This window comes from Lupinus angustifolius, chromosome LG11 (genome assembly GCF_001865875.1).
Source record: "Lupinus angustifolius cultivar Tanjil chromosome LG11, LupAngTanjil_v1.0, whole genome shotgun sequence".
Classification (NCBI taxonomy): domain Eukaryota; kingdom Viridiplantae; phylum Streptophyta; class Magnoliopsida; order Fabales; family Fabaceae; genus Lupinus; species Lupinus angustifolius.
This window is the reverse complement of record NC_032019.1, coordinates 882,004-907,923: the sequence shown is the minus strand read 5'-3', so window position 1 is coordinate 907,923 and position 25,920 is coordinate 882,004. Positions and strand designations below refer to the sequence as shown.

General features: G+C 35.2%; 4 protein-coding genes and 1 non-coding gene across 9 annotated transcripts; 3 read left to right on the top strand and 2 right to left on the bottom strand.

The window, feature by feature from the left end:
- On the bottom strand, positions 384-3,385 carry LOC109360548. Its single transcript, XM_019605517.1, has 4 exons — positions 3,197-3,385; positions 2,964-3,079; positions 2,204-2,308; positions 384-1,329 (listed from the first exon to the last, which is right to left on the bottom strand). Exons 1-4 carry the CDS (start codon positions 3,275-3,277, stop codon positions 744-746), a joined length of 888 nt encoding a protein of 295 aa, XP_019461062.1. The 5' UTR covers positions 3,278-3,385; the 3' UTR covers positions 384-743.
- LOC109360546 (pentatricopeptide repeat-containing protein At5g01110) lies at positions 4,931-7,588 on the bottom strand. Of its 2 annotated transcripts, none has more exons than XM_019605513.1 (2): positions 5,272-7,588; positions 4,931-5,171 (listed from the first exon to the last, which is right to left on the bottom strand). In XM_019605513.1, exon 1 carries the CDS (start codon positions 7,537-7,539, stop codon positions 5,338-5,340), a length of 2,202 nt encoding a protein of 733 aa, XP_019461058.1. In that variant the 5' UTR covers positions 7,540-7,588; the 3' UTR covers positions 4,931-5,171; positions 5,272-5,337. The 2 variants fall into 2 exon arrangements, with proteins under 2 accessions (XP_019461058.1, XP_019461060.1); XM_019605515.1 differs by having other exon boundaries at positions 4,938-5,131.
- Positions 8,973-14,260, top strand: LOC109361332. 3 transcript variants are annotated; one of them, XM_019606787.1, is made up of 8 exons: positions 8,973-9,162; positions 10,698-10,817; positions 10,903-11,562; positions 12,398-12,477; positions 12,640-13,083; positions 13,192-13,272; positions 13,392-13,480; positions 13,926-14,260. In XM_019606787.1, the coding sequence occupies exons 1-8, from the start codon at positions 9,156-9,158 to the stop codon at positions 13,993-13,995; spliced, it is 1,551 nt and encodes a 516-aa protein (XP_019462332.1). In that variant the 5' UTR covers positions 8,973-9,155; the 3' UTR covers positions 13,996-14,260. The 3 variants fall into 3 exon arrangements, with proteins under 3 accessions (XP_019462332.1, XP_019462331.1, XP_019462330.1); XM_019606786.1 differs by having other exon boundaries at positions 8,980-9,162; positions 10,701-10,817; positions 13,189-13,272; XM_019606785.1 differs by having other exon boundaries at positions 8,980-9,162; positions 13,189-13,272.
- On the top strand, positions 16,372-25,135 carry LOC109360575. 2 transcript variants are annotated; one of them, XM_019605559.1, is made up of 10 exons: positions 16,372-16,726; positions 16,840-16,891; positions 17,714-17,800; positions 18,747-18,836; positions 19,332-19,412; positions 19,564-19,758; positions 19,849-21,990; positions 23,248-23,394; positions 23,810-24,198; positions 24,660-25,135. In XM_019605559.1, exons 1-10 carry the CDS (start codon positions 16,713-16,715, stop codon positions 24,790-24,792), a joined length of 3,330 nt encoding a protein of 1,109 aa, XP_019461104.1. In that variant the 5' UTR covers positions 16,372-16,712; the 3' UTR covers positions 24,793-25,135. The 2 variants fall into 2 exon arrangements, with proteins under 2 accessions (XP_019461104.1, XP_019461105.1); XM_019605560.1 differs by lacking the exons at positions 16,372-16,726; positions 16,840-16,891; positions 17,714-17,800 and adding an exon at positions 18,235-18,384.
- TRNAE-UUC lies at positions 25,849-25,920 on the top strand. Its single transcript has one exon. It is a non-coding gene; the product is annotated as a tRNA-Glu (tRNA).

Genomic DNA, 25,920 nt, shown 5'->3' with positions numbered 1-25,920 from the left:
CCTCGTTAATATATCATCTATCATTCATATATAATACTTTTTTGAAAAGTTAATGTATAAAACTCTTATACAGTCAGTTCATATATAGACACGGTCCCACCTAATCAAGTAATCTCACATTTATCCCCCAATAAATAAATAGTGTCTCACATCTAAATTAAAAAAGAAGGTGCTTATATGATTTATTCTTTAACTGCACCTCTAGATTCATGATTCTTTAGGGATGTGAAGCTTAAAATTAAACTGGAACCTAACAATAAGAACTAAGTTGAACAATTGCATTTGCTAAAACATGTCTATATCTCAACCTTTTATTAGCATGAATCAAATTGTAATGTTTAATCAGCTAAGCAATTCGATTACAAGATTCACCCAAACTTTTCACTCAACTACAATTCGTTCTTCCACTTGCTAGTTTCAAATTTATAGCAACTTTGAACGTAGAGACTAGAAACATACATCAATATCATATAGTGTCATGATCAACTTGATCAGCACAAAGAACTACATGCAACTAACTGTATTCAGAGTAAGTCAACTAATTAGAAAACATAAAATGTTCAATGCTTAAGTGAGGTAGAAATTCCCTCCACCTTTACACCCAAGGAACCAACCACCTACCAAGCAATTATTCTAAAATATTTCCCCCAGTTATGGTACATTGCTTCAAAGAGTAAAGCCCATAAACACTGTACAGTAGAGGGAGTTCAAGTTCTGGTATCATATTAAAACAAAGTATTGAATCATTTCCTGCCCAACCTTACCAAATGCTGTTGATGCTTTGCTGCAGCTGCTATATCAGCGGCTTCGCGTTTCAATGCCCTCTTGGCTCGTCGCCCTGTTGTACTTTCAGCAGCCTCTTTCTTCTTTGGCTCACAAGATGAACTAGCTCCTGATTCTTGGAGGTTTGTTGCACTTTCTACAGCCTCTTTCTTCTTTGGCTCACGAGATGAACTACTTCCTGATTCTTGGAGGTTTGTTGTACTTTTTCGAGCCGCTTTCTTCTTTGCCCCACGAGATGAACCAGCTCCTGATTCTTGGAAGTTTGTTCGGTAGGCCGGCCTAGCTTCAAGACGGCCAGCCCTAACATAACCATTATCTCCCCATCTACGGTTACCAATGCGAAGACTTGCTGAGCCACCAAAGTAAACTTCATCTAGATCTTCATCGTCATCTTCATAATCAAACCCATACTCATACTGATAGTAGTTTCCAATGTCATCATCATATACATCTTCATGATGCACATGATCTTCAACTACTAAAGGTTTAAACCAAGGAGCTCTAAGTAGTAGGCAAAGACTTTCCTCAAACATGTAATCATGGATGCTGTTAAAGTATCAAGGTTAAGCAGTGAGCACATAAATTTAGCTTTCAGCCAAACTACAAAGAAGACAAACAATACAATCTTGACCATTCCTTTCAATTAAGCATCAGTAGAAATGATAGGCAAAAAGAAATAACAGGACAATATTAACCAATAAAATAGAGAAATGGCAATAGCCTAATACATAAGAACACTTTAGTTACGAAGTGATATTGAATGAGTTGGACCAATACAAAAGCATGAATCGGATGGTGAAAATTTTGAATAAGTAACTGAACAATGTAACATACCATGCTATTCATTGTGCTTCCTTCTCATACCTTATTAGTTGCTAAAAATAAAGTAGTCTCATATGCTACATTAATCTGTCATTTATTACATCCATATATTTGGACTTAAAAAATTAATAGAAGTTCCTGTACCAAAACATTATTATAGAAGCTGATGAATTTGACAAACGTTAAAGACGCCAATATGAAAGAATACCTTCATTGTTAAGAATAAGATTGCACATTTTAGAATCCAGAATATCATTTTATTTTGGCATTTTGGAGCCTAAACCAATTTAGAAATCTAGCTTAAATTAAATTGGTCAGCAATAGGTTGCAAGGCAGCCAAGCAAGCCAGCTGTATATTATTTCAGTGATCAGGAAAACTAAGTTTATCTATAATTATTTATCAGTGAAATCTCAACCAGACAGATAAAAACTTCCATATTAAACAACTAGACACCAATGTCTAAGTTATTCCAAAATACGACCAGATATACCATATTCATCTTTACATTCTTCAATGGGAGTAAAGATAGACCCAAAATCATTGGCTAAATAAATCCATAAAAATTAAGAGCAGAAAAACAAAGACATCAGTTATTACCTTCCATCGAGTGAGCGATGAACATTGAGGAACTCAAATGGATGCTTACACTGAGGGCAAGTGGCATTCTGACGGTATGTGGCCCAGCGAAGGATGCATGTCACACTACAAAACATAAACATGCCATCCACAAATAAGTAAAAAACAAGTTACAGGTTTCTACAAACAAGATCATAATAGTCATTCAAATAAAAAGGTTGTGCACCTAGTCTAGGTAAAAGAACAACATTACAGTCAAATAAAAATCGACATATGCACAACAGAGATCTCGTCAGAACAAAATATACGGCGAGATGGGATATTACTCTGCAAAAAGTCTTTCTAATTCTAAAGCAGTGGAAATAAGGACCAACAAGTTCCCACATGCACACAATCCTAGGTACAAAATACTGCACAATAGGACAAAAATGAGTACTGCCCGAGAATGAAATACTCCCAACTTCGAGAAATGAAATACACCATCAATGATTAAATGAATCACTCCCAACTTACAGGGGCAGTGGGGCACACGAGTATAACCGAATGGAACATAATGTTCTGTTCTCTTTGGTTTGATCTCTTTATTGTTCAAATAACTTCATTGTTCATATTTTAAATATGTGTGATTCAGTATTAGATAAAAGACCAAACATAGAATTTTAGCCACACATGTATGCCATTGTCATGTTCTGATAATTCTACAATTTTATCAAATTGTTTTATATAAATAAAAGTATTATTGAAAAGGTAAGTAAGTAAAGAAGAAATGGGTGAGACAAACCAGTAAGCATGCTCGCAACCTTTTACAAGAGCCATTTCCTGAAGAACTATCTTATCCAAACAAATCGCACAAATCCCTTCATGCTGTTTCTCACATTCACGTGCTGCCATCTCACTCTGATTAACAAAATAACATCACCAAAATCATTCAACACAAATACCTAATTCCACCGCCAAAAAACCTAATTCCACCGACAATCCCAAAAAAAATGAAATTGATAAAATTGATAATACCTGAGGTTTGAGGGAAAGATCGTGAAGATCGTGGATAAGGAGGAGTTGTTGTTGGTCATGAATTTCCTCAAGTGAAGACATAGTGAGAGAGAGAGAGAGAGAGAGAGATGTAAGATTGGGAAATGAAATTGCAGCTTCACAATTCAAACATGTCGTGACATATAAAGGGAAGAACAAAAAGAAAGAGAAAATGGAACAACGCAGATGCTCCAGAATTATTCTTTTTCTCATTTTCTGTGCTTTTTCGGTTGCACTGGCCCAATATAATTGGGCTTAGGCCTACTTAACATATTACACAATTGGGCTATGGATCATGATTTAATATTTATTATTATTGAAGAATAAGAAATTGTTGTGTTTTTTTTTGTTTTTGATGTTTTTTTTATGTTGTCTCATTTGGAAATGCGAATCCCACACGTTGACTTAAGGTGATATATTTTATGAATAAGGATCCTCTCTACTAATGGATAGACAAATATCTAATTTTATATGTGTTTTCAATAGTAAAAGTGTTTCTTTGTAGTAAAATGATTGTAATGGATGAAATATATTTAATATAGTGATGAGTAGTACTTGTGCATTGGTGCACATGTATGTCAAGGACCGGGATCACCTATTTTGAATGATGTCTCATTCTATATCTCAAGCCAATCAAATTATGACTTTTTTGTTATGTTTTATTTTTAGAAATTTTCTTTTATTCATAAGTTAAAATATGATAGGTTTATAACAGGAATAAAACACGGTTGGGGACAGGTGATCGTTGTCCTTCCACCCAAAAGCTAGCTATGTGAGATATTTGAGTGCAGGAATGGAGCAGTGAATAAGAAAACATGCAATAACGAGGATCCTTACTCCAATCAATGAATGTATGTTGTTATTCATGTTCCCTACCTTTCTTTCTCATCACCATCATCATCTTCTTCCTTTCTACAATTTCTGGATTGTTTTTGTAGCCCATATACTAGGGTATAAGAGTAGTACATCATGGTTGCATGCTTTGGTGCCTAAAAGGCTACCTAAAATTCTCTTGTTATTCCTATAAAATCACCATCAATCTATCACATCATTCTGTGTAACTCCTAGTGAAACCTAAAATCACCATCAATTTATCAGAGAGTCAATAGTGATTATGATATAAATGATAGATGATTTGCTAAGAGTATAAAAAACAATATTAAATAAAACATTGGACGAGGAGAGAAGAATTATTATTTCTTTATTTGTTTTAGATGAAAAAATATTATTTCATTATAATTAGAAACATGAATATGAATGTGTTATAATAAGTTAAATTTACCTTTGTTTTTAAAACACTTTCTCATCAGCACTTGAGAGGATTATATTCAAAACATTAGATATCCAGTTAGTATAGGGTGAATTTGTTTGTATGTACTGTTTTGAGAACAAGTTTATTTGTTGGGGAGACAGGGCATGTGTTAGAATGGTCCCTCACAATGTAGACTCAGTACAAGGCAGCACCATTATTATTGCTAAAATCCACTCATTCCTAATCAAGAATGCTTTTTTAACTCACAATATAACATGAGAAGCCCTTAGGTGGTGACTGTGGCCAATTTCTCACATGGTCAGCAACAAAGAATGCTTTAACTCACAATCTTGGTATGCTTTATAATTGCAATTTGCAATCACATGATTTACATCAATAAAGAAGAAACTATAAATTCCATGTAAAGGTACCCTTTTTCTTTGGTAGTTCAACAGAGGGTGCCTCTCCAACATAGAAAATATTAGCTTTATGAGCATGAAGGAAACATCATTGAGGCGTTCATAACTGCGTAGTTTATACTTTATAGAACACAAGCATCTCCTTTTTCTTTATTTGTTACCAACCAAGGTTCCAAGGTTTGCCTTATATGTTATGGTAGGGCAGCAGGCATGCACCGAGGTTCAGCTTCCTTGGATATGCAGAACCTGGACCAAGGAATAGCACAGCCATAGTCCACAATTAGACCTAGCACATAACAAAAATACATTAACATGAGTAAATCATCACAAGGATACAAAACCAAGGCTTATAATAGAATGAGGCAAATTTTGATAAAATACCCTACTTTTATATTGGGGAATTTAGAACAAAGATTGTTCCGTTTCAACAGCTGCTGTGCAACAGTAAATTCTTAGAATTTGTCATCTGGCACAAATCCCCTTTGCAGCATTTCATCATGGAAACGAAATGCCTCTTTCAGGTTGTCTTGAGAGACATGCCCATTCATCAATGATGTGTATGTTGATCTATCAGGATTGATGCCTTTGTCAATCATCTTCCGTAAAACCATTTCGGCGTCTTGCATTTTGCCTTGCCTACAATATCCACTCAAAATTGCATTGTAAGTGAAAACATCAGGCAGTAGCCCGTGTTCTTCCATGTCATTAATCAAGTCAAAAGCTCTATCCAGGTTCTCTTCCTTCACAAAACCATTTATAAGAGTATTATATGTAACACAATCGGGTAAAACTCCTTCCAAACTCATCTTGTTCAAGAAGTCATCTGCCTTCGACACATTGCCAGCCCGCAAATAGCCCTTTATAATGGTATTACAAGTAACCATGGTGGGTTTAATACCTTTTTCTACCATTTCATCCCACAACCTGAATGCTTCAGAGACAAGGCCTAAACTGCAAAATCCATTTATTAATATGCTAAAGGATATGTAGTTCGGTAATATATCCCTGTTTATCATATCACTCCACAACTCTTTAGCCTTTTTCATTTCACCGATTTTGCAGAAGCCATCAATCAAGGTATTATAAGTCACAACATCAGCCTTAAGGTTCCGTTGTGTCATACTCTCGAACAAGCTTAGCGCTTTAGTCATGTTTCCATCCTTACAGTAGCCATGAATGAGAGTGGTGAGAGTGTAGAAATCGGGAAAAACTCCCCTTTCCACCATCTCCTTAAATAATTCATCAGCATCAACAAGCATCTTCCCCCTACACAAACCATTCAACAGAGTATTATATGTAACCACATCCATAACGCAACCCTGCTCCACCATTTCATTCCTCATTTTCAAAGCCTCGGACATGTTGCCATTTCTACAATACCCATCAATAAGAATAGTATAAATCACAGTATCAGGAACCAAACCAGCGCCCTTCATATTCCTAAAATACGCTAATGCACGATCAAGGTATCCATTCCGGGAGAACACCCCTATAACCGAGCTGAAACTAATCACATCAGGAACAACCCCACGTCGCAAAATTTCATTAAAAATCTTTTCAGCCTCACAAATATCATCCTTCCTACAACTTTCCACCAACAGTGGGTTAAAAGTAGCTGCATCAGGACTCAACCCGATCCCCAACATCTCATCCAAAACCTCCTTCCCTCTCTCGTAATCACCCTTCTTGCACAAACCATTGATAATAGCATTATAAGTAAAGAGACCAGGCTTCAACCCTTTACTCAACATAGCATCCATCAACTCGAAAGCCTCTGACATTAGCCCTCGGCGACAATGTCCATTGATCAAAGTATTATAAGTAACAGAATCAGGAAAAACTCCTTTAACCTCCATTTTTGACAAGAAACCCTTAACATGATCCATTCTACCATCTTTACACAAAGCATTAACCATGATATTTAGAGTATAAACATTCATATGAATCCCACTAGTGACAACACTTTCATACACATTCAATGCCAAATCAACCCACCCAACCTTCACAAGTGCACCAAGAAGAGCATTACAAGCATTTATAGAAACACAAAACCCTTTACTCCTCAAAATGTGAAAAGCTTCAGACCCTTCTCTCAATTTCCTAGCTTGAACATAAGTCCTTACCAACAAATCAAAAACACAATTCAAATTCAAATCCCCATAATCAGTAACCGAAGCCAATGATTCAATTATCTGAACACGGGTAACGCCGCTTTTTCGAATCATTCTGAGAACGAGTGACTGAGCTTCTGGAAGCTTCTTGGACCGTACGAGGACGTGGATCATAGCGGAGAAGGAGAGGGACGAGTGGTTGAGATTGGGACACGTGGAAGAAAGTGATTGGACGAATCTGTGGGTCAAAATTGGATCTTGACGGCATCGATGAAGAATTTGAAGGACGAGTGATGATGGGTCGGGTGTGGAACGGAGAAAGAGGTTGCGGAGTGAGGTGGGGTTGTTTTGGTTTAATGCGAAGATAACTTTTTCGACCAAAAACTCTTGTGAGAGAGAAATGTTATGGTTTTGGTTGGGATTAGGGTTAGGGTTAGGGTTATGGAGTGGGAGAGAGGAGAAAGAGTGTAGAAAAAGGTGTAAGGAAGAGAAGGGTGTGAAAAAGTGTTGGTGTTGGTTTTGTGTCAGTTTCAGTGTCGCCATTGAAGTCGAGAGAGTGTTGGGGATGCAACATCACAGTCGTTGGGTTATAACCCTTCACCCGACCCGATATTACCTTAACTTCATAGGGTCAAGGTTAATGGGAATATACGATATATCACACAATTTGTATCACTCAATGTGCCATAGACTGTGATTGGTCAAATTTTTTTTATTTAAGTTAATTTTAACTATTAAGTATTTTTTTGATCAATCACAAACCCATAACACGAAGAGTGACACAAATTATGGAATGGCTGGAGAAAATATATGTAAAAAATACTATAATGAGCAAAAATATTATGATATACTTCTCAAAAATATTTATAAATTTATTTATGATAAATAATTTATAATAATATTTAGTTATTAAATTAACAAATATATATATATATATAATATTAATTATATAATAATTTATATATGTTGATTATTATAAAATATATAATTATACTTGAAAAAATATTAGATACTCGTAAATAAATATTGATAGATGAACTAATGAGTATCTTATCGACATCAAAAAACTTGATGTTAATAGCATTTTATATGTAATATCTAAAATATGATATTATTTTAATAATATATATATATATATTGTTAGTATAAATATTTATATATAATTAATATATAATTATTAATTATATTGTTGTTAGTAATGATGACTAAATATCAATATCAATAGTAAATGATACAAAAAATTTAAAATAAACTTTTATACCATATTATTTATGCTTTATTTTTTTCTCTTGTTTTAATCTATATTTTCATACATGTTAAGATACCAATAACGAGTGTTATTAAATTCGAGCTAGTCAATGACTAGTCATAGTACTCAATTAATGAGTCATTCATTAAATCACTGAGTTAGTGATTGGACCCGTTGAATCAACTTACATTAAAAATATTATAATGATTGAAAAAGATTTCAATACTACAAAACATCACAAATAAAGTTGAAAACATTATTAACCAACCTAGGTTTTATAATGTTATTACAAACAAAAACTCACAACCAAGTTTAAAATCTAATTAAACAACAAAGTCTTGCTAGAACATAAGCTAACAAATATTAAATATAACTACAAATAAGTTCAAACCACTTTTCTTTCATCTCAAAAGATATCGTTTTGATTGTTTATAAAAAAATAGTTTTTTGATTAACTTGACAGATCCAACCGGTTCGACCATCTAAGTTATCGATTATATGTTTAAATCGATCGAGTTGAACGAGTCATTTCAATATGAATACAAAACCGATTAGAAGCTCAGAGCGATCAAGTACCTGATTCATAGTTAATCTAATCAAGTCAATTAGTGTGAGTCGATTTTTATAACACTTCAAGTATAACTTATGGTTTTTTAGGATAGGACAAATTGATATTTTGTTTGATATTCCTGTTCATGAACTAGAAGCTCCTTCATGTGTTCCTAAGCCTTATTAGAGAGTCAATTTCAAAACACATAAAATAACAATAAAAATAAATATATTAATATCAATGTTACATTTGCTACTAGTTTTGGCGCATCGATTTTCTAAGAAGCCACTGAAAAATTCTTACACCTTTGCCTCCAAAACTTGCACAGAGACGTGAGATTCACCACAATCCCTCAAACCCATGGAAGGTATTGTTTTATTTCTCCAATTTCGCTCTTTAATTGTTTCTTCAAAAAAATAAAAAGTTGAATGAATGATTTGATGAAAACCCTAGATTATGATTTGTTAGCATTATTAAGGAGATTGTTGCAATGGTGGATTTGGCACCGAGGGTTTCAATCTGGGGTCATTGTGTTTGGGTCAAAAACCCGTTTGAGTAATTTTGATCATAATTGAAATTTTATGTTTGATGTTTTTCATCATACATTTTTCTGTTCCACGTTTTGTTTGGTTTTTCAATGACCATGAATGGTGTCTAAGCTTGGATCTGCTTTCTGTTTGGGACATGGTTTGGTTGTTATTGTTGTTTTTGTTCCACCATTTGCACTGGTGTTGTTCACAAACCATGGTTTCTTTATGAAAGACTATATGTGATTAGAAAATTTCTATTCTTATTTTTGCTGAGCTGAGATTAGAAAACTATAATGTTATAGGAAACAGATTAACTGATTAGTAGTTAGAAATTAGCTGGTTGTATTTGGTTTTTGATGTAGGAAAATCACAGTTAAATTTTTATACAAGAAATATTACCATTGGTTGTATATGGATAATGTAAATGCCAACTTTTCTTGTTATAAATGTTTTCAATATATGGTGAACATTTGCATGACATAGATTTTTAATGGAATGTGTTCATATCCAGAATAGACACAAATACTTTGGATGAATGGATATACATTTTCATTCTTAATAATATTTTGAACTGCTTGGTTGTACTTTGCGGGTCTGGCCATAATTTTACAATTGCCAATGCTCAGTCTAAGAATGCAGCTCTCTGCATTGACATGTTAACCCAATCACACAAGTTAAGTCACATGTCTGAATGACATTTCTTTCAATAATATATATACTTTATGCAGGAGATACCATTTAATTTTTTGCCAAAAATTGCTTGATGTCAATATGTTGATTGTCGACATATGATAAACTGGTTATGTGGGGTTGCACACTAATACACAGTGCATGTATGAATCACTGATTTGATGAAAGTAAACACTGAACTGTTGCATTTACTGAGACCATGAATTTCGCAGCTAAGGATGCAATTCAATAGCTATCTTTTATTAACTCACTGGTAATCTTATGTGACAACTTCCCATCCTGTTGAAATTGTTATCGGAGGATCTATATCATCGAAGCTGGTTTTGAACTATGCAGGTTTCTTGTAAAAAAAAATCTAATTGAAAAATATTTTCTTATAAATATTTGATTATCCAGACAAGTAGATGTTTATTCGATATTTAGAGGAAACAGCTATGTGGCTCTTATGAAAATTTCTCGAGTAGCTTGACTTCAATTGCCCATGCATCCTTCCTTTTCATGTTGTCATCACTCACCACTGTTAAGCATATGATCAAATATGTGGTTTCATGACATTTGTGGATCAAATTCAGCGGCTGATATCCTGATATTGCATAAGATGTTGATTGGTTTTTGTATCTTCTTGCATATGGTAATTATTATTTTCCATTCTAACACGTGCAACTTCCTGTCTATTTGTGTTTAGAATCATGTGAATTGCAATCAGGAGAAAATAATGTTTCCAAGTGGAAACTTATGAAAAATAAGAAAAGAAAGCTCAAAACACCTGTCCAAGTTGCAGGCCTGGAGAAATTTTATAATGGTAGGTGTACTATTTTGTCACGTCGACTTTACTTCATCTTGCTAAGTGTTATTGTTTTTGAGGAATTATTTTTACCTGTTTCCAGAGCATAAATATCCCACAGAAGAAATGAAAGCGGAACTTGCTGTGGAGTTAGGGTTGACAGAAAAACAAGTATCTGGATGGTTTTGCCACAGAAGGTTAAAAGATAAAAGATTGTTGAAAGATGAAGCAGTTGTTAATTGCCGACAAGATCGTTCCAGCGGTGTCATCCAGGATCGTGGTAGTGGACTTGGCCAAGATTCATGTGGAAGCACTAAACATGGTGATTATAAGTATCTGGATCCCAAAGAGGTTGAGAGCCAAGGCATACACAATAATGGTTTTTCAGCTGCAGATATGGCCTATGGACATAGGAACAAATTTACAGAAAATGTCACTGAAATGGAGGACACTTCATCTGAGAGTAGCTCATATTTGCAAGATATGATGTTCCCTCAAGGCCAGGATCCATATGATATGGAGTCTTCTAGATATCTAACATCTACGAGAGCTCTTCCACCCCTAAATCCCAAGAGTGCAATTAACATGAGACATAAACCATCAGGATATTTGAAAGTGAAGGGTGAGATAGAAAATGCTGCTATAACTGCCGTTAAGAAGCAATTAGGAAGGAATTATCGGGAAGATGGTCCGCTACTTGGTGTTGACTTTGATCCTCTCCCTCCAAGGGCATTTGAAGGCCAAAATGCAGGTCCGGTTCATGGTATGTTGTAGCATCTTCTATTCTCCCATTTTTCCAAGTCTCATACTCATTCATTTTGTTCTGATACACTAAAATGTTGTTTAGTGTTGAAACATTATATAGCTGCTTCTTTGTACTAAAGGAATATGCCACATATGTCACATTGTGAAAAAGGTTATATTTGGCATTATTTTTATGTAATAGGCAGTGAATGCTTAAGAAGGATAGAACTGGGCATGACAGGGTTTTTTCTCTCTAGAATAAGCTAATAAATGTTTTCACACCAAACCTGACTCATGGTTATTTGATATGCAATATATAAAGTTAGTATAAGGTTAACATAAAAAACATAAATATTAAATAGTAAGATAAATAATATTTTGAAAATTAGCATCATTCATGCTAAACATAATAAAATGCTAATATTTATCGAATTATTGTAATGTTTCCATCTATATTGGTATAAAGTTCAAAAAGTGAAAGTGAAAAAATTGTAGAATGCATCTAAGATTATCCAAAAGTACCCGTACGGCATCTGATCTGAGTACGAGCCTGACATGAACACAACGGCTATTTGAAAGTGGCCGTGATTCATAGGTGTCAAAGTTCATAGCTGGGCCTTAAAATTTTAACCTCTATGTAGTTTGCTGTTAAAATTTTAATCTCTATATAGTTTACTGTTCTGCTTGTTTAGGTCAAGAGAGTTTGTTTTTGCTCTTTATACATTTTGCTGGAAATATTTCCTCTTAGCTAAGCTGTGAGGATTTTATTTTCTCTCTCACATAATCCTAGATCTTGTTTCTAACTATGAATAGATTGAGATTATTACTTTCTAATCTAATGAATACTATGGCAGAACCGTTCGGTGTTGCAAATCCTGCTCTTCCAAATTCTCCAGATATCTCCCCTGTAAAAAGGCAACCTGGTCTTAGCTCTGTAAGTTGATCTTTCTGGTGTATTCTTGTATTTGATGAGCCAAGTTAAAGAGCTCAGTATATTTAAACTATATATGATGCATGTTTGAAAGATTGGGCAGCTACCTGATTAATTATGTTACAGTCTTATCTTACAACTCTCTTTTCACTTGTGTATTTGCAGAGATATCCTTCACATATAGAAGGGATTGACTTTGGCTCCTTGCACGGCGGCTCTGGTTTCCAGGATAAGAAAGCTCGGCACAGTATAAAACAAAGGCAAACCTTTTACAGTATCAATCACTTTCCTGCCAGGAACTCTTCCCTGGATTTGCTTGAAGATGATAATGGAGAAGCATCTGCTTATAATTGCACTAAGAATCATAGAATAGGTGTTATGCTTGGTGTTGAGGGGATGAGATCTGATTCTACTTCCAACCATAGCGATCACTATGAAGAGAACCTCGTGGTTAAGCAGACAGACTTGCTGCCACATGGCTATGATAATCTCAATCTGAAGAATGTCCAAAGGAGTGGACATGTCAAGTCCAAGCCTTCACATTCAGTCCGTAATTCTCAAATTTCTGTTGATACTGAAGAAAGAGGGACACCTACTAGGATGTCAAAGGTTCATTAATCTATTTGCACTTCCTTCGTGTGTTCTATATGTAATGATCAGTCCATTCTGCTTATAGATTGCTGAAAATGCTCATATTTGGTTTCATATGTACAGGAGGAGATGTTTAAGGGGAGCAGGAAGGCAAAAAACCAACAACGCAATGCAGATGGAGCAAGGATGCTTTCAAAAGAAATCGTGGTGAGTTTTAGACGTGTAAGCTAACCTGTCCATGCACTACGGGATTATTTGATTTTCTGTTGAGATACTCCACTCCTTCCATGCATGTGCGAATGATTTTCCCTGTGCTCTTTGTACAGGATGCAAAGAGAATTAAAGTTGATCCACTTCAACAATACCATGTGAAACAAGCACCCATTGCTGAGATTGACCAAAGGAAAATTCAGAGGTGGGCATTTATCTGTTAGCTTTTGTCTTTCTAATGAATACATGCTTACCCAGGCCCTCTTAGAATTCTGCAAGCTTCTTTGCATGTCTATGCTTGTTTCTCATGTATTTTTGGCTGTTAGCATTCATTTTCATGATTTAGATTTTGTTCTTAGTGAGTTATTTGGTAGCATTTATTTTCATAATTTAGATTTTGTTTTCAAATGAATTTTGCCCGTGTCATGAATTTTATATGATGTGATTTCATCCATGTAACTAACCTTATGTAGGGGAAATAACTTGGTTGTTTTTCGGGATAGGGTTAAGGGATGTAGTATTTGTGCAACAGGTAAATTTTGCTGGTTTTTTCTTTTAACATTTTACTGTTGCTGGTATGTTTTTTTATCCAAGTTGATATTTGGTTATAGCCATCCTTTGTAACAGCATCATCTTATATGATTATGTAGATCTGCTGTACAGATACCATCTAGCTTTAGCGAGGATGAAACTGCTGATACAAGTTCCTCACTGGATTAAGTGTTCTTGGTGGATGGTGAAAAATGTGTGGGATTTCTATAAGACATTGGATATGTACACTGTACAAAGATATACACTTTGGGAAGCACTGTTTGTAGCAGCAAGAATTGTCACATGTCTATCATTCAGGTCACTGTGGATCTCTAGAGTTTAAATTTCTAACTAAATTTAGTTACATTTTATATAGAATAGATACAAGTTTATTGCTTATTGTTGAAAAACTATTTTATTTTGAATATGTATATATTATATCATTTTTCATTCATATTTTCTTCAATAACAAGGGAGATATGCTAGTTATCATGAGATGAAATAAAATCTCATATCAAGCTCCTTGAGGCAGTTCCACCAACCTATTGAATTGTCTTTCTCAAACCTAAGTAGTTCAAACTTTTAGATAAGATTATGTAAAGATGTTAGAATGGAATAAAATATAACACATGCATTTTATTATATATGCCATAATATTTTATAAGTAAAATAAACATGTCATGAGTATTAAAATAGAATAGTTTGCTCTATTAAAAGAGGTTGAATTAAAGAGATTAGAAATTGAATTTTTTTTCCCATTTATGTTTTGTACATCTATCTCCCTATATCTCATTAAGTAGGAGTCTCATGTACTGAGTCGCTCAAATATGCTAACGTATTTGAGTTTTTCAGCTGAACCAAATTATACAGCTATAGTATGAGTTCTAAGTGTGGGACTAAAGAAGTTAGAAAGTTAGGAAAATTAGGACCACTTAAGGAAGAGGGGACCATAAGTTGTGAGACTCGTGTATGGCTAAGGCCAACTTTTGTAAAAAAGTGTCCTACAACAACAGTAGTATTGGTCTCTCTCAATCACTAACAAGGGTTGTAAAGACAAAGTGGCATTGCTAAGGGCATCATGGGCGTTTGTTAACTTGAATCACATTGCACATGCATAAATTTTCAGTTAGTTTTGTATTCAGCCAATAGCATGTTTTTGCATGTCCCCATTGCCAAATCTTATAATCTTGTTACTTCACTTTATTTGCTTGTGAAGTTTTTATAACTTCAGACACATCAACCTCATCATACAAGGAAAAGCTACCCAAAAATAATTGAATATATAATTATAAGAGTATGAAGCCAACCCAACCCACTCACTGCACTCACGATCGTCTCCACAACAAGTGTCGTTTTCATGAATCGAACATTTTACATTTGGTCTAGTTTGATACTTAGAGATCTAGTATGGTCTCATATGGTCTCATATCACTTTATCAACAACTCGTTGGTATTGAATGGATATGTTGATATCAAATAAAATATCCTATGAAATTAATAACTTTTATAAAGCTTTTAACATTCCTTGATAAAAGAATTTCTAGTTCAAAACATCTGGATAGATTATTGTTCTATAAATATTATGTTTGCATTTGGAACAACAAAGAACAGGAAAATAGTCAATGACAAATTATATTTAAGGAAAGGGAAAGTGACTCTTTTTATTTATTTATTGTGAGTTTAAAACAAGGCTAAGAAAAAACAAGCCAAAACAATGGAAAGTGACTTCTTCGTATTGGTTATGGTGAAAGGCAATTTAATTCATTATAAGCCAAACGAAAAATAGTTAGAGTAGAATTCAATGATAATGTACAACTTCCCAATAAAATATTTCTTTTAAATAACACATTCTTATTATTATCAATGCAAAACCATATGATCATAACTCATTGTGATAGATCCTATAACATAGGATGAACAACTCAAAAGAAACATGGTAAAGGCATATGATTGAAATAAGTTTATTCTAAATTAGTAATGTAGATTTAATTGTAATCACAAATTATCATATAATAATGTCAATATAATAACAATGGTCGATATGTGTCTAGGCACATATTAGAAGAAATTATTGAATCACAATATTATGATATAATCCTTAAGTTGATGTGAAATATTTAGTATTACTAAGGATGATTCATTTTGTAAATTATATCCATCTATGCAAAAAAAAAAAAATGCGTTTTATATTTAGTTAAATACTCATAGCCATTATCCCAATTTTCAGAAATATTGATTTTTATCTATACAAAAAGCGTTCTCTGTTTTTTATTTATCCACGTCATTTTCCATGTTTGATTTGATTCCTCTTAAATAAGATATTAGGTTCGAGTCTCCTGAATCCACATACAAGTGAATGTTTGCCGGCTTAGACATGATTGCCTACTGTCGGAAAGAATACATGCGGTGAACCAAATAAAGTAAAGATGGGATGAACGCAGAAAAGCAGTGGCAAAATCGAAAATTGGAGCAACATGATGTCCAATCTGATAAGTTTATATTTTAGTTTGTTTATCGCTTTTCTTCTCTCTCTGTATCTCACAGTTGTTTCTCACTTCTCAGCCATAGACCACACTGTAATTTCTTTTATATATAATTCTCACTTTGCTTTCTCTCTCTAAAACCTCTCACTTTCTCTCTCTAAAACCTCTCCCTTTCTGCAACTGATTCCGACAGATCATTGTTCCTTCTATTCTCCATTTCATCTTTCATGCACTGTCCTGAGCTCAGAGACCTCTTTACCACCGGAATCCGTGGAAGTTTCTGTGTCAAGCACCGGCGGGAGAGTGCACGATGAAGCTGTGAGTAATGGTGGATTTGAGCTCCGGTGAAGGTTTTGTGTTGTCGGAGCGTGTCAATTTGGGGTTGAGTGAGGGTTTTGAGTTGATTCTTGTGCGAATTGATGAATGGAAAGGTTCGGGTATGAAAATGGGTGAATACAAGATTGGTGTTTAGATTTGAGAAAAAAACTTTCTTATTAGCGTTTTTTTATTTTTATTTTTTGTTTTTAATTGTTTTTTCACGTGGTGATAGAATGAGTTCGGATCTTAACAGAACTGGTACTGTTGAAAGAGACATTGAGCAGGTACTTTGGTACTGTGAATTCATAGCATCTTAATTTGTTTTTTTCTTATTGTTAGAATTTCACATTTGATCCATATCATAGAGATTTAATAACGTTTTAAGTTGTTGCTATTCTTGGCATTTTATTGCTATTCTTAGCATTTTGTTGCTATTATTCTGTTTGATTTGAAGATTGTCTATCTACGTAGTGTACTGATGTTAACAATGTTCTCCTTGGCTGTTGTTGCTGTAACTGTTGAGGGGGCATTATTTGTGGAACCTTTTGGATGTTTTGAGTCGAGGGAGGAATTAGTTAATTGACTTGTTAGAAGCTTCAGATGAAGGGGGTGGGGGTAATTAATTGGCTTAGTAAAAGTTTGAGATGAGGGTGGAAATAATTAACTTCCTTAGTTTCGCCAAAAAAGGTAGTTTGACTCATTATTTTGCTTCAACTTCTAGCTAGGAGTGCATAACCAACGTAAGTTAGTTAATTATTTGTTGGTAACTTTATCTTTTTTATATAGGAAATACTTGCAAGTACGAAACCTTGTTTGGCGAATTTATCCAAAACTATTGTGTTAGGTTATCATCTTTAAAACCTCCTTTTATTGCATTACATGTCTCTTCAAGTGTGGAGTGATTCACAATTTTGTTGCTTTTCCTACAAATCTAATTCATACCAAATAGCACTACTCTTTTGTACATGGGTTATATAACATGTACCAATAAAAAGGGCGAAGGGAATGATTGCTCAATGCTATACCAGGTCTTGTGCAACATGTTTAATTGTTCTGTTTATAAAAACCCTATGCTGATTGAAATCCTTTGGTGATCTTAATGACAGGCCATTACCGCTTTAAAGAAAGGGGCTTACTTGCTCAAGTATGGAAGAAGGGGAAAGCCCAAGTTTTGCCCCTTTCGGCTTTCCAACGTGAGTTTTGTCCTTATAATAAATTTAAATTAACCCTTGTTAGAGTGTGTCTTCTTTTTATTTTTTACATTGTATTTGGCATTACTTTGCCCCTATTTTCTTTTCAAAACCAACGTCAAAGCCTCCTATTCTAATTTTGTCCTTTATTTATATTTTGTTCTATTCATAACAGTAAAAACATATCTTCTAAAAGCAGTAGGGAGAAAGATAGTCAAGGTCCTTGAAGCTGAATACCAAAGTCGGTTAATAATTTATAAGATAATAGTGGAAAAATGGATATTCGAAAATTGCACACTCTAACAAAAAATGTACCATGAGGTCCTGGGTTAGACCCCTGGATTCATGTGTGTATAAAAAAGCACAGTTGAGAAGGACACATGGTCGCAACTTGACGTACCGGTGACCATCCTTGCCATAATTGCTGAAATGGTGTGATACATGCCCTCACATGCTGGCAAAGGATTAGTTGAACTCGAATGATTGCAACTTGATCAGATATGGAGAATCATCTGAGAGAGGCACCAATATCAGCTAGGAAGCTATTTATAGTTTGATCACAATCAATCAACAGAGTAATCAATATGGTAATTATGAGTTAATTAGTGGCTAACTTATTGTCTAATAACGAATACTTAATCTATAGCCCAACCACTTTCTATATTCAACTTAATGTCATTGATCAAGTGCTAATATTGTGGCTTAAATATTATCATAACATAAATGTTAATATTCTAACAGTTACCTTATTGGCCATACATACCATATCCTTATTTGGTGGCTATGCATGCCTTTTATAGGATAAGATATGATTTTGTGTTATATCCATAATATTGCATGTAGTTTATTTTGCAATTTTTATATGCATTTATTTTTCCATTACATTTAAGTTTTTAGATATATTCCAGTTTCCAAAATTTGAAATTTTTTGATTTGTTATTGCTTTCAGGATGAATCTGTTTTGATATGGTTCTCGGGGAAAGAAGAGAAGCACCTTAAACTGAGCCATATCTCTAGAATTATATCTGGACAACGCACGGTAGGTAAAATATTTAGCCATATCTAGTGGAATCCTGATACTGTTTTGGTTCTCATATTTAGCCAAACAGTACAATGTTTCTTCTGATATTGATGTTTCTAAGATTAATACAGTTTGCGTTACATATCTCTATATGTACTCTTGTAACCTCCATTTGCTTAAAGTCAAAATATATAAATATGACATCATTTGTATCCATTCACTAGTAAAAGGCTTTGTTTCTGTTGTTGAATTATGAATATTTTCCAACATGCTTTTTATGCAAATTATTGGGTCCTGTTTTACTTTAAGGAATTTATATATGCGCTGATGTTTGTGCTATTCTGGTGCTCTATTCCAGTAAGTTAATATTTATTTAATAAGACATTAGAAATGCATGAACTCTGAGTATGGTTTAATAATCAAAATATATTTGTGGTTCCTTCTTGACTTTGGGCATCTAAAATGAATTATTTCAAGTATGATTTGATAAGACATGGCCCCTACTTTTTTCAGCCCATATTTCAGAGATACCCTCGACCTGAGAAGGAATACCAGTCTTTTTCTCTTATCTACAATGATAGGTCACTGGACTTGGTATGAATTTCTCCTTTCCCCTCCTTTTGGTATTTTTGGCTGCTGTTGGTTTGTTGCTTTGGTTGTACATATATTATTATTGTGAACAGTATCAATGTATTTTGTCTTTAGAATCTTAACATAATCCGGTGATCTGATTTTTTCCTACTAGATTTGCAAGGATAAAGATGAAGCTGAGGTTTGGTTCAGTGGTTTGAAAGCATTAATTTCACGTAGCCATCATCGAAAGTGGAGGGCCGAGCCAAGAAGTGATGGTGTTCCATCTGAAGCTAGTAGTCCTCGAACATACACTAGAAGAAGTTCACCTTTACATTCTCCATTTGGTAGTAATGACAGCTTGCAAAAGGTATATGTTCTTATGCCCTTTCCCACATTCTACCTATTTCACCCCATTTCGGTTGATGTTTATTTAGTGGATTTTGATTGTCCTATTCAGGATAGCGGGGATCACATTCGCCTTCGTAGCCCATATGAGAGCCCCCCTAAGAATGGTTTGGACAAAGCATTTTCTGATGTGGTTCTGTATGCTGTTCCTCCAAAGGGTTTCTTCCCTTCAGATTCTGCCAGTGGCTCGGTCCACTCTGTATCATCTGGAGGATCAGATAGTATGCATGGTCACATGAAAACAATGGGAATGGATGCTTTTAGAGTTAGTCTATCAAGCGCTGTTAGCTCATCTAGCCAAGGTTCTGGTCATGATGATGGTGATGCTTTAGGGGATGTTTTCATTTGGGGGGAAGGCACAGGTGATGATGGTGTTTTGGGTGGTGGGACTCACCGAGTTGGGAGTTGTTTGGGAGTAAAAATGGATTCTCTATTTCCAAAAGCCTTGGAATCTGCAGTAGTTCTTGACGTACAGAACATTGCTTGTGGTGGGCAACATGCAGCTTTGGTGACCAAACAAGGCGAATTTTTCTCATGGGGGGAGGAATCAGGAGGCAGGCTTGGGCATGGTGTTGAATCTGATGTTCTCCTTCCAAAGCTTATAGAATCTCTAGGTAATACAAATATCGAACTTGTAGCTTGTGGAGAGTATCATACATGTGCTGTGACACTTTCTGGTGATCTTTATACGTGGGGTGATGGCACGTACAATTATGGTCTTCTGGGACATGGAAATCAAGTGAGCCACTGGGTCCCAAAAAGAGTAAATGGACCTTTGGAGGGCATACGTGTTTCATCTATTTCTTGTGGACCATGGCATACTGCTGTTGTAACCTCTGCTGGGGAATTATTTACTTTTGGTGATGGTACATTTGGTGTTCTGGGTCACGGAGACCGAAAAAATGTATCTTTACCAAGGGAAGTAGAGTCCCTCAAAGGTCTTCGTACTGTACGGGCTGCTTGTGGGGTTTGGCATACTGCTGCAGTTGTTGAAGTCATGGTTGGGAATTCAAGTTCAAGCAACTGCTCTTCAGGGAAGCTGTTTACTTGGGGTGATGGAGACAAGGGTCGACTTGGGCATGGTGATAAGGAAGCAAAACTTGTTCCAACCTGTGTTGCAGCTCTCGTTGAACCCAATTTTTGTCAAGTTGCTTGTGGACATAGTCTGACTGTTGCACTTACAACTTCAGGCCATGTCTATACAATGGGCAGTCCTGTTTATGGCCAGTTAGGGAATCCTCAAGCCAATGGGAAGCTACCAAACCGTGTAGAAGGAAAGCTTTCCAAGAGTTTTGTGGAGGAGATAGCTTGTGGTGCTTATCATGTTGCAGTTTTAACATCGAGGACTGAAGTTTACACTTGGGGGAAGGGTGCCAATGGTCGTTTAGGCCATGGGGATACTGATGATAGAAATACCCCAACATTGGTAGAAGCTCTGAAAGACAAACAAGTCAAAAGTATTGCTTGTGGTACTAATTTCACTGCAGCTATCTGTCTGCATAAGTGGGTATCTGGTGTTGACCAGTCTATGTGTTCTGGTTGTCGTCTTCCATTTAATTTCAAAAGAAAACGTCATAATTGTTACAATTGTGGACTTGTATTTTGCCATTCATGTAGCTGTAAGAAGTGTCTTAAGGCTTCAATGGCACCAAACCCTAACAAACCCTATCGCGTATGTGATAATTGTTTTAATAAACTAAGGAAAGCGGTAGAAACTGATTCTTCATCTCATTCGTCTGTGAGCAGAAGAGGAAGTATCAATCAGGGGTCACTTGAGTTAATTGATAAGGACTATAAATTGGATTCCAGATCTCATAATCAACTTGCCAGATTTTCTTCAATGGAATCCTTTAAACAAGTGGAAAGCAAGTCTTCAAAGAAAAACAAGAAATTGGAATTTAACAGTAGCCGTGTCTCACCTGTTCCAAATGGGGGTTCACAATGGGGAGCACTGAATATTTCTAAATCTTTAAATCCTGTTTTTGGATCATCAAAGAAGTTCTTCTCAGCTTCTGTTCCTGGATCTAGAATTGCTTCCCGAGCAACATCCCCAACATCTAGACGGCCTAGTCCACCTCGTTCAACTACTCCAACTCCAACACTAGGAGGTCTTACCTCACCGAAGATAGTTGTGGATGATGCTAAGAAGACGAATGATAGCCTCAGTCAGGAGGTTATTAAATTAAGATCACAGGTATCTTATTTTGTGCAATGGCTGACAGTAATTCTTTTCTTGCTGTTAATGTTTGAACTTAATTTTAATGAAGTGGGCTCACAAGTAGCACCATTTTTAGTATTTCAAGTATTCTGTTTTTATGACATTAATTTATGTGAATTATTTCTGAAGAAAAACCCACCTATGTATGCTTGATGCTCTATACATACCCGGTCCTAAGCTCGTATAAAAGGTGAATATTGTGTTAGGTTGTCGACAGTGAACATAATTTTTTTGTGAATTTCTATGATATGGATCCAAGATGTGAAAATGTTAATGCTAAGTTGTTGCCCAAAAGGAACGATATGTATTGCTCGAATACAATGTCAAATAAGCAAGGGCTGCCGCATCGCCATCAGGGTGTAGTGAAAAATAAGCAAGGATTCCCACATTTCACGAATGGGTGTGGGTAAAGAAGCTAGTTAATCAGTCTAGGATAGGAACCAAAACATGAAATATAGGCACTATTACAGGTAAATCGATGAAAATAGTAGACACAATGGGAGGAGGATCAATTTTATGTACTTACAAGAAATTAAGTGGGTTGGTGAAAAGGCAAGGGATTTAGATGTTTCAGGTTTTAAGTTGTGGTAATGTAAGACAAGATCAAAAAATGGGGTAAAGTATAATTGTGGATAAAAAATAGAAGAGGGGTGTGGTGGATGTAAAAAGAATAAGAAATAGGATCCTGGAAACAAGATGCATATTAATTGCAAAAAACTTTAATTAGAGTGGGCCTCGACACAATGGTAAGTTTGTTTGCCTTGTGACCTAGAGTTCTTGGATTCAAATTCTGGAAATAGTCTTTTGCTTGTGAGGGTAAGATTGCGTATAACTGCCCTCTCCAGACTTCAATAGGTAAGAGGTGGATGTAAAAAGAATAAGAAATAGGATCCTGGAAACAAGATGCATATTAATTGCAAAAAACTTTAATTAGAGTGGGCCTCGACACAATGGTAAGTTTGTTTGCCTTGTGACCTAGAGTTCTTGGATTCAAATTCTGGAAATAGTCTTTTGCTTGTGAGGGTAAGATTGCGTATAACTGCCCTCTCCAGACTTCAATAGGTAAGAGCCTCGTGTAACTTTAATGACTTCTGCATTGTCTGACATCTAAAATTTACTTTCATAGGCTGGAACTATTTCTTTCTTCTTCCTTTATACAAATTTTTTTGAAGGTCTGCCATGGAAGTTTAACTCATTTTATTTGTATTAAGCCTGATTTTTCCTCTCATTTAGGTGGAAAACCTGACTCGGAAAGCCCAACTTCAAGAAATTGAGTTGGAAAGAACAACTAAACAGCTGAAAGATGCCATAGCAATTGCTGGGGAGGAAACAGCCAAATGCAAAGCAGCAAAAGAAGTGATCAAGTCGCTTACTTCCCAGGTAGAAATTTTTATACCATGAAAACCACTTTAACAAATTAGACTGCTATCATGGACTGAATCTCCTACATGCTCACAAAACAGAGAAAGGAAGAAGCTAAAGAATTGAACTTTCCTTGCATTATACTGGGTTTATAAACTAGTGGTGGGCGTAAATCCTTTCCTTTTGAAACAAATCAGCTATTATTCTAAGAAGATATTACCACAGAGAAAACAATAAGCATTCAAGATTCACTGAATTAACACTACTAAAAAGTACAAATATAAATTGCAAACCATAGATGTTACAATCAGGCTCAATATCAATTCGAAACCAAATTAATGGATTTGAGCTTAATAAATTAGTATAATTGTTAATATATAAGCTTATATAAGCCTAACTGATTGTACATTTATATATTTCTTGCACTTAACAGTTGAAGGACATGGCTGAGAGGCTACCTGTAGGAGCAGCTAGGAATGTCAAATCACCTTCTTCTATTGCTTCATTTGGTTCAACACCTGGTTCCAATGAAGTTAACCATGCTTCCATTGATCGATTGAATATTCAAGCAACAAGCCCAGAAGCAGACTTAACTGGACCAAATAGCCGGTTACTTTCTAATGGATCAAGTACCATCAGTAACCGTAGTGCTGGTCACAATAAACAGATCCAGTCAGATGCAACTAATAGAAATGGGAGCAGAACGAAGGATAGTGATTCCCATAATGAGACAGAATGGGTTGAACAAGATGAATCTGGTGTATATATTACGCTCACCACCTTACCAGGAAGCATAATAGAGCTTAAGAGAGTTCGCTTCAGGTATGGAATGCACATTAGAAATTACTTTTCTTTCTACTTACTGAAGTTAATCCATGAAGTGTAGAGTATGATATGCATGTTAGTAAGGCCTTGAAGAATTAGTCCTAGGTCATTGAAAACCTTTGATTGTAATGGCAATTTAGTCTCTTTTAGGCCCTGAGACATTTTGATGCAGTTGAGAGTGGTTGACTTGTAGAGATGAGTTAGTTATATTATTCGTTAGTGTATGAAACAATCCACCGAACTATTTGCTTATGTACTGTCAGCAATTATTACAGGACTGTTTTTTGTCATGTTTCTTTTCTTTAAACAATTTCATATTTTATCTATCTTGTAACTAAGGAGCTTTTTCCCACCACAATGCTTTATTCTCTATAGTTTTGTGTTTTGTAGGAAATGAAGTAGCAATTCAGATAGCCATATTATAACATGAATTTGAAATTTTACATTTGTGATTGCAGTCGGAAGCGGTTTAGTGAGAAGCAAGCTGAACAATGGTGGGCTGAGAATCGCGCAAGAGTATACGAGAAATATAATGTACGCATGATTGACAAGTCATCTGTTGGTGTTGGGAGTGAAGACCTGGCCCGTTGAACCTGTAAATGAATTGTTTTTCCATATATTTGGCTGGAATAGCAGCAATATCCTACTGATCAATTACATTTAGCTTCCATCTAATATAATGGCATAGTCGATGAGGAGAATAGGGATTGATTGTGGTTTTGTAATTCCTTTTTTTCTATTTGATTTCACATTTTACCCCCTATATGTACCTTGTGTGGGGATTGAGAGGGTGAGAAATGTAAATTCTTAGTAGTTTGCAGGTTCTGGTTGAAAATAGATGCAGTGTAAATTTCATAAGCAAATACATTTGCAAATTTTCTTCTACCCCATGGAGGAGTGGCTCTAAATAGTTGTTATAGATAGCTTTGCCAAATGCTCTGTTTTAATCATTCTCATTCTTACCTAAACAATTTTATAATCAGTGCTATGATGTGATACTCATCCATGTGATTTAGCAAATTCTACATAAATTCCAGAAATAAGGGAGCATTTTCCTAACATTCTTCAAAATATAAATTGGTCACATACTTGTTCTACAGATATCATCTTTCTCTAACTTCTTTCTATCCAACAAATTACCTTTTACATCATCCATGAATGAAAGATACATAAATTCATCCATTAATGAAAGATTTACAATGCAATTTTTTTGGTTAAGGTGTTGTAAGTAGTTAGAGAGAATGAAGTAAACTATTGGAACAGTCCTCCACCTCATCCTGAAAACCATTATTTCTCTTTATCATCATCTGTTCATGAGAATAACATATATACAACATGTCATTAGACAAGTGTATTTATGTTCTTTTGTGCCATCATTTATAATTAAATTTTAATGTGTTATCACAATTTTATTAGTTATCTCTATACATATATCTCCACACAATTCTTTTTTTCATACTTTTACTTAGAGATGACAAAACAGGCCGTCCGGTCCGTTTAGCCCGCGCCTGCAAATGCCCGCAAAAATTTAAGCGGGTGCGGTATGCCCGTATTAGTTGATGGCCAAAATTCAAGTGCTGTCCAAAACATTTGAAAGATTGGTGAAATAAAATTATTAAAGTACACAAGTAAAACAATAGCATAAGATCCGTTGTCGTCCAGCGGTTAGGATATCTGGCTTTCACCCAGGGGACCCGGGTTCGATTCCCGGCAACGGAA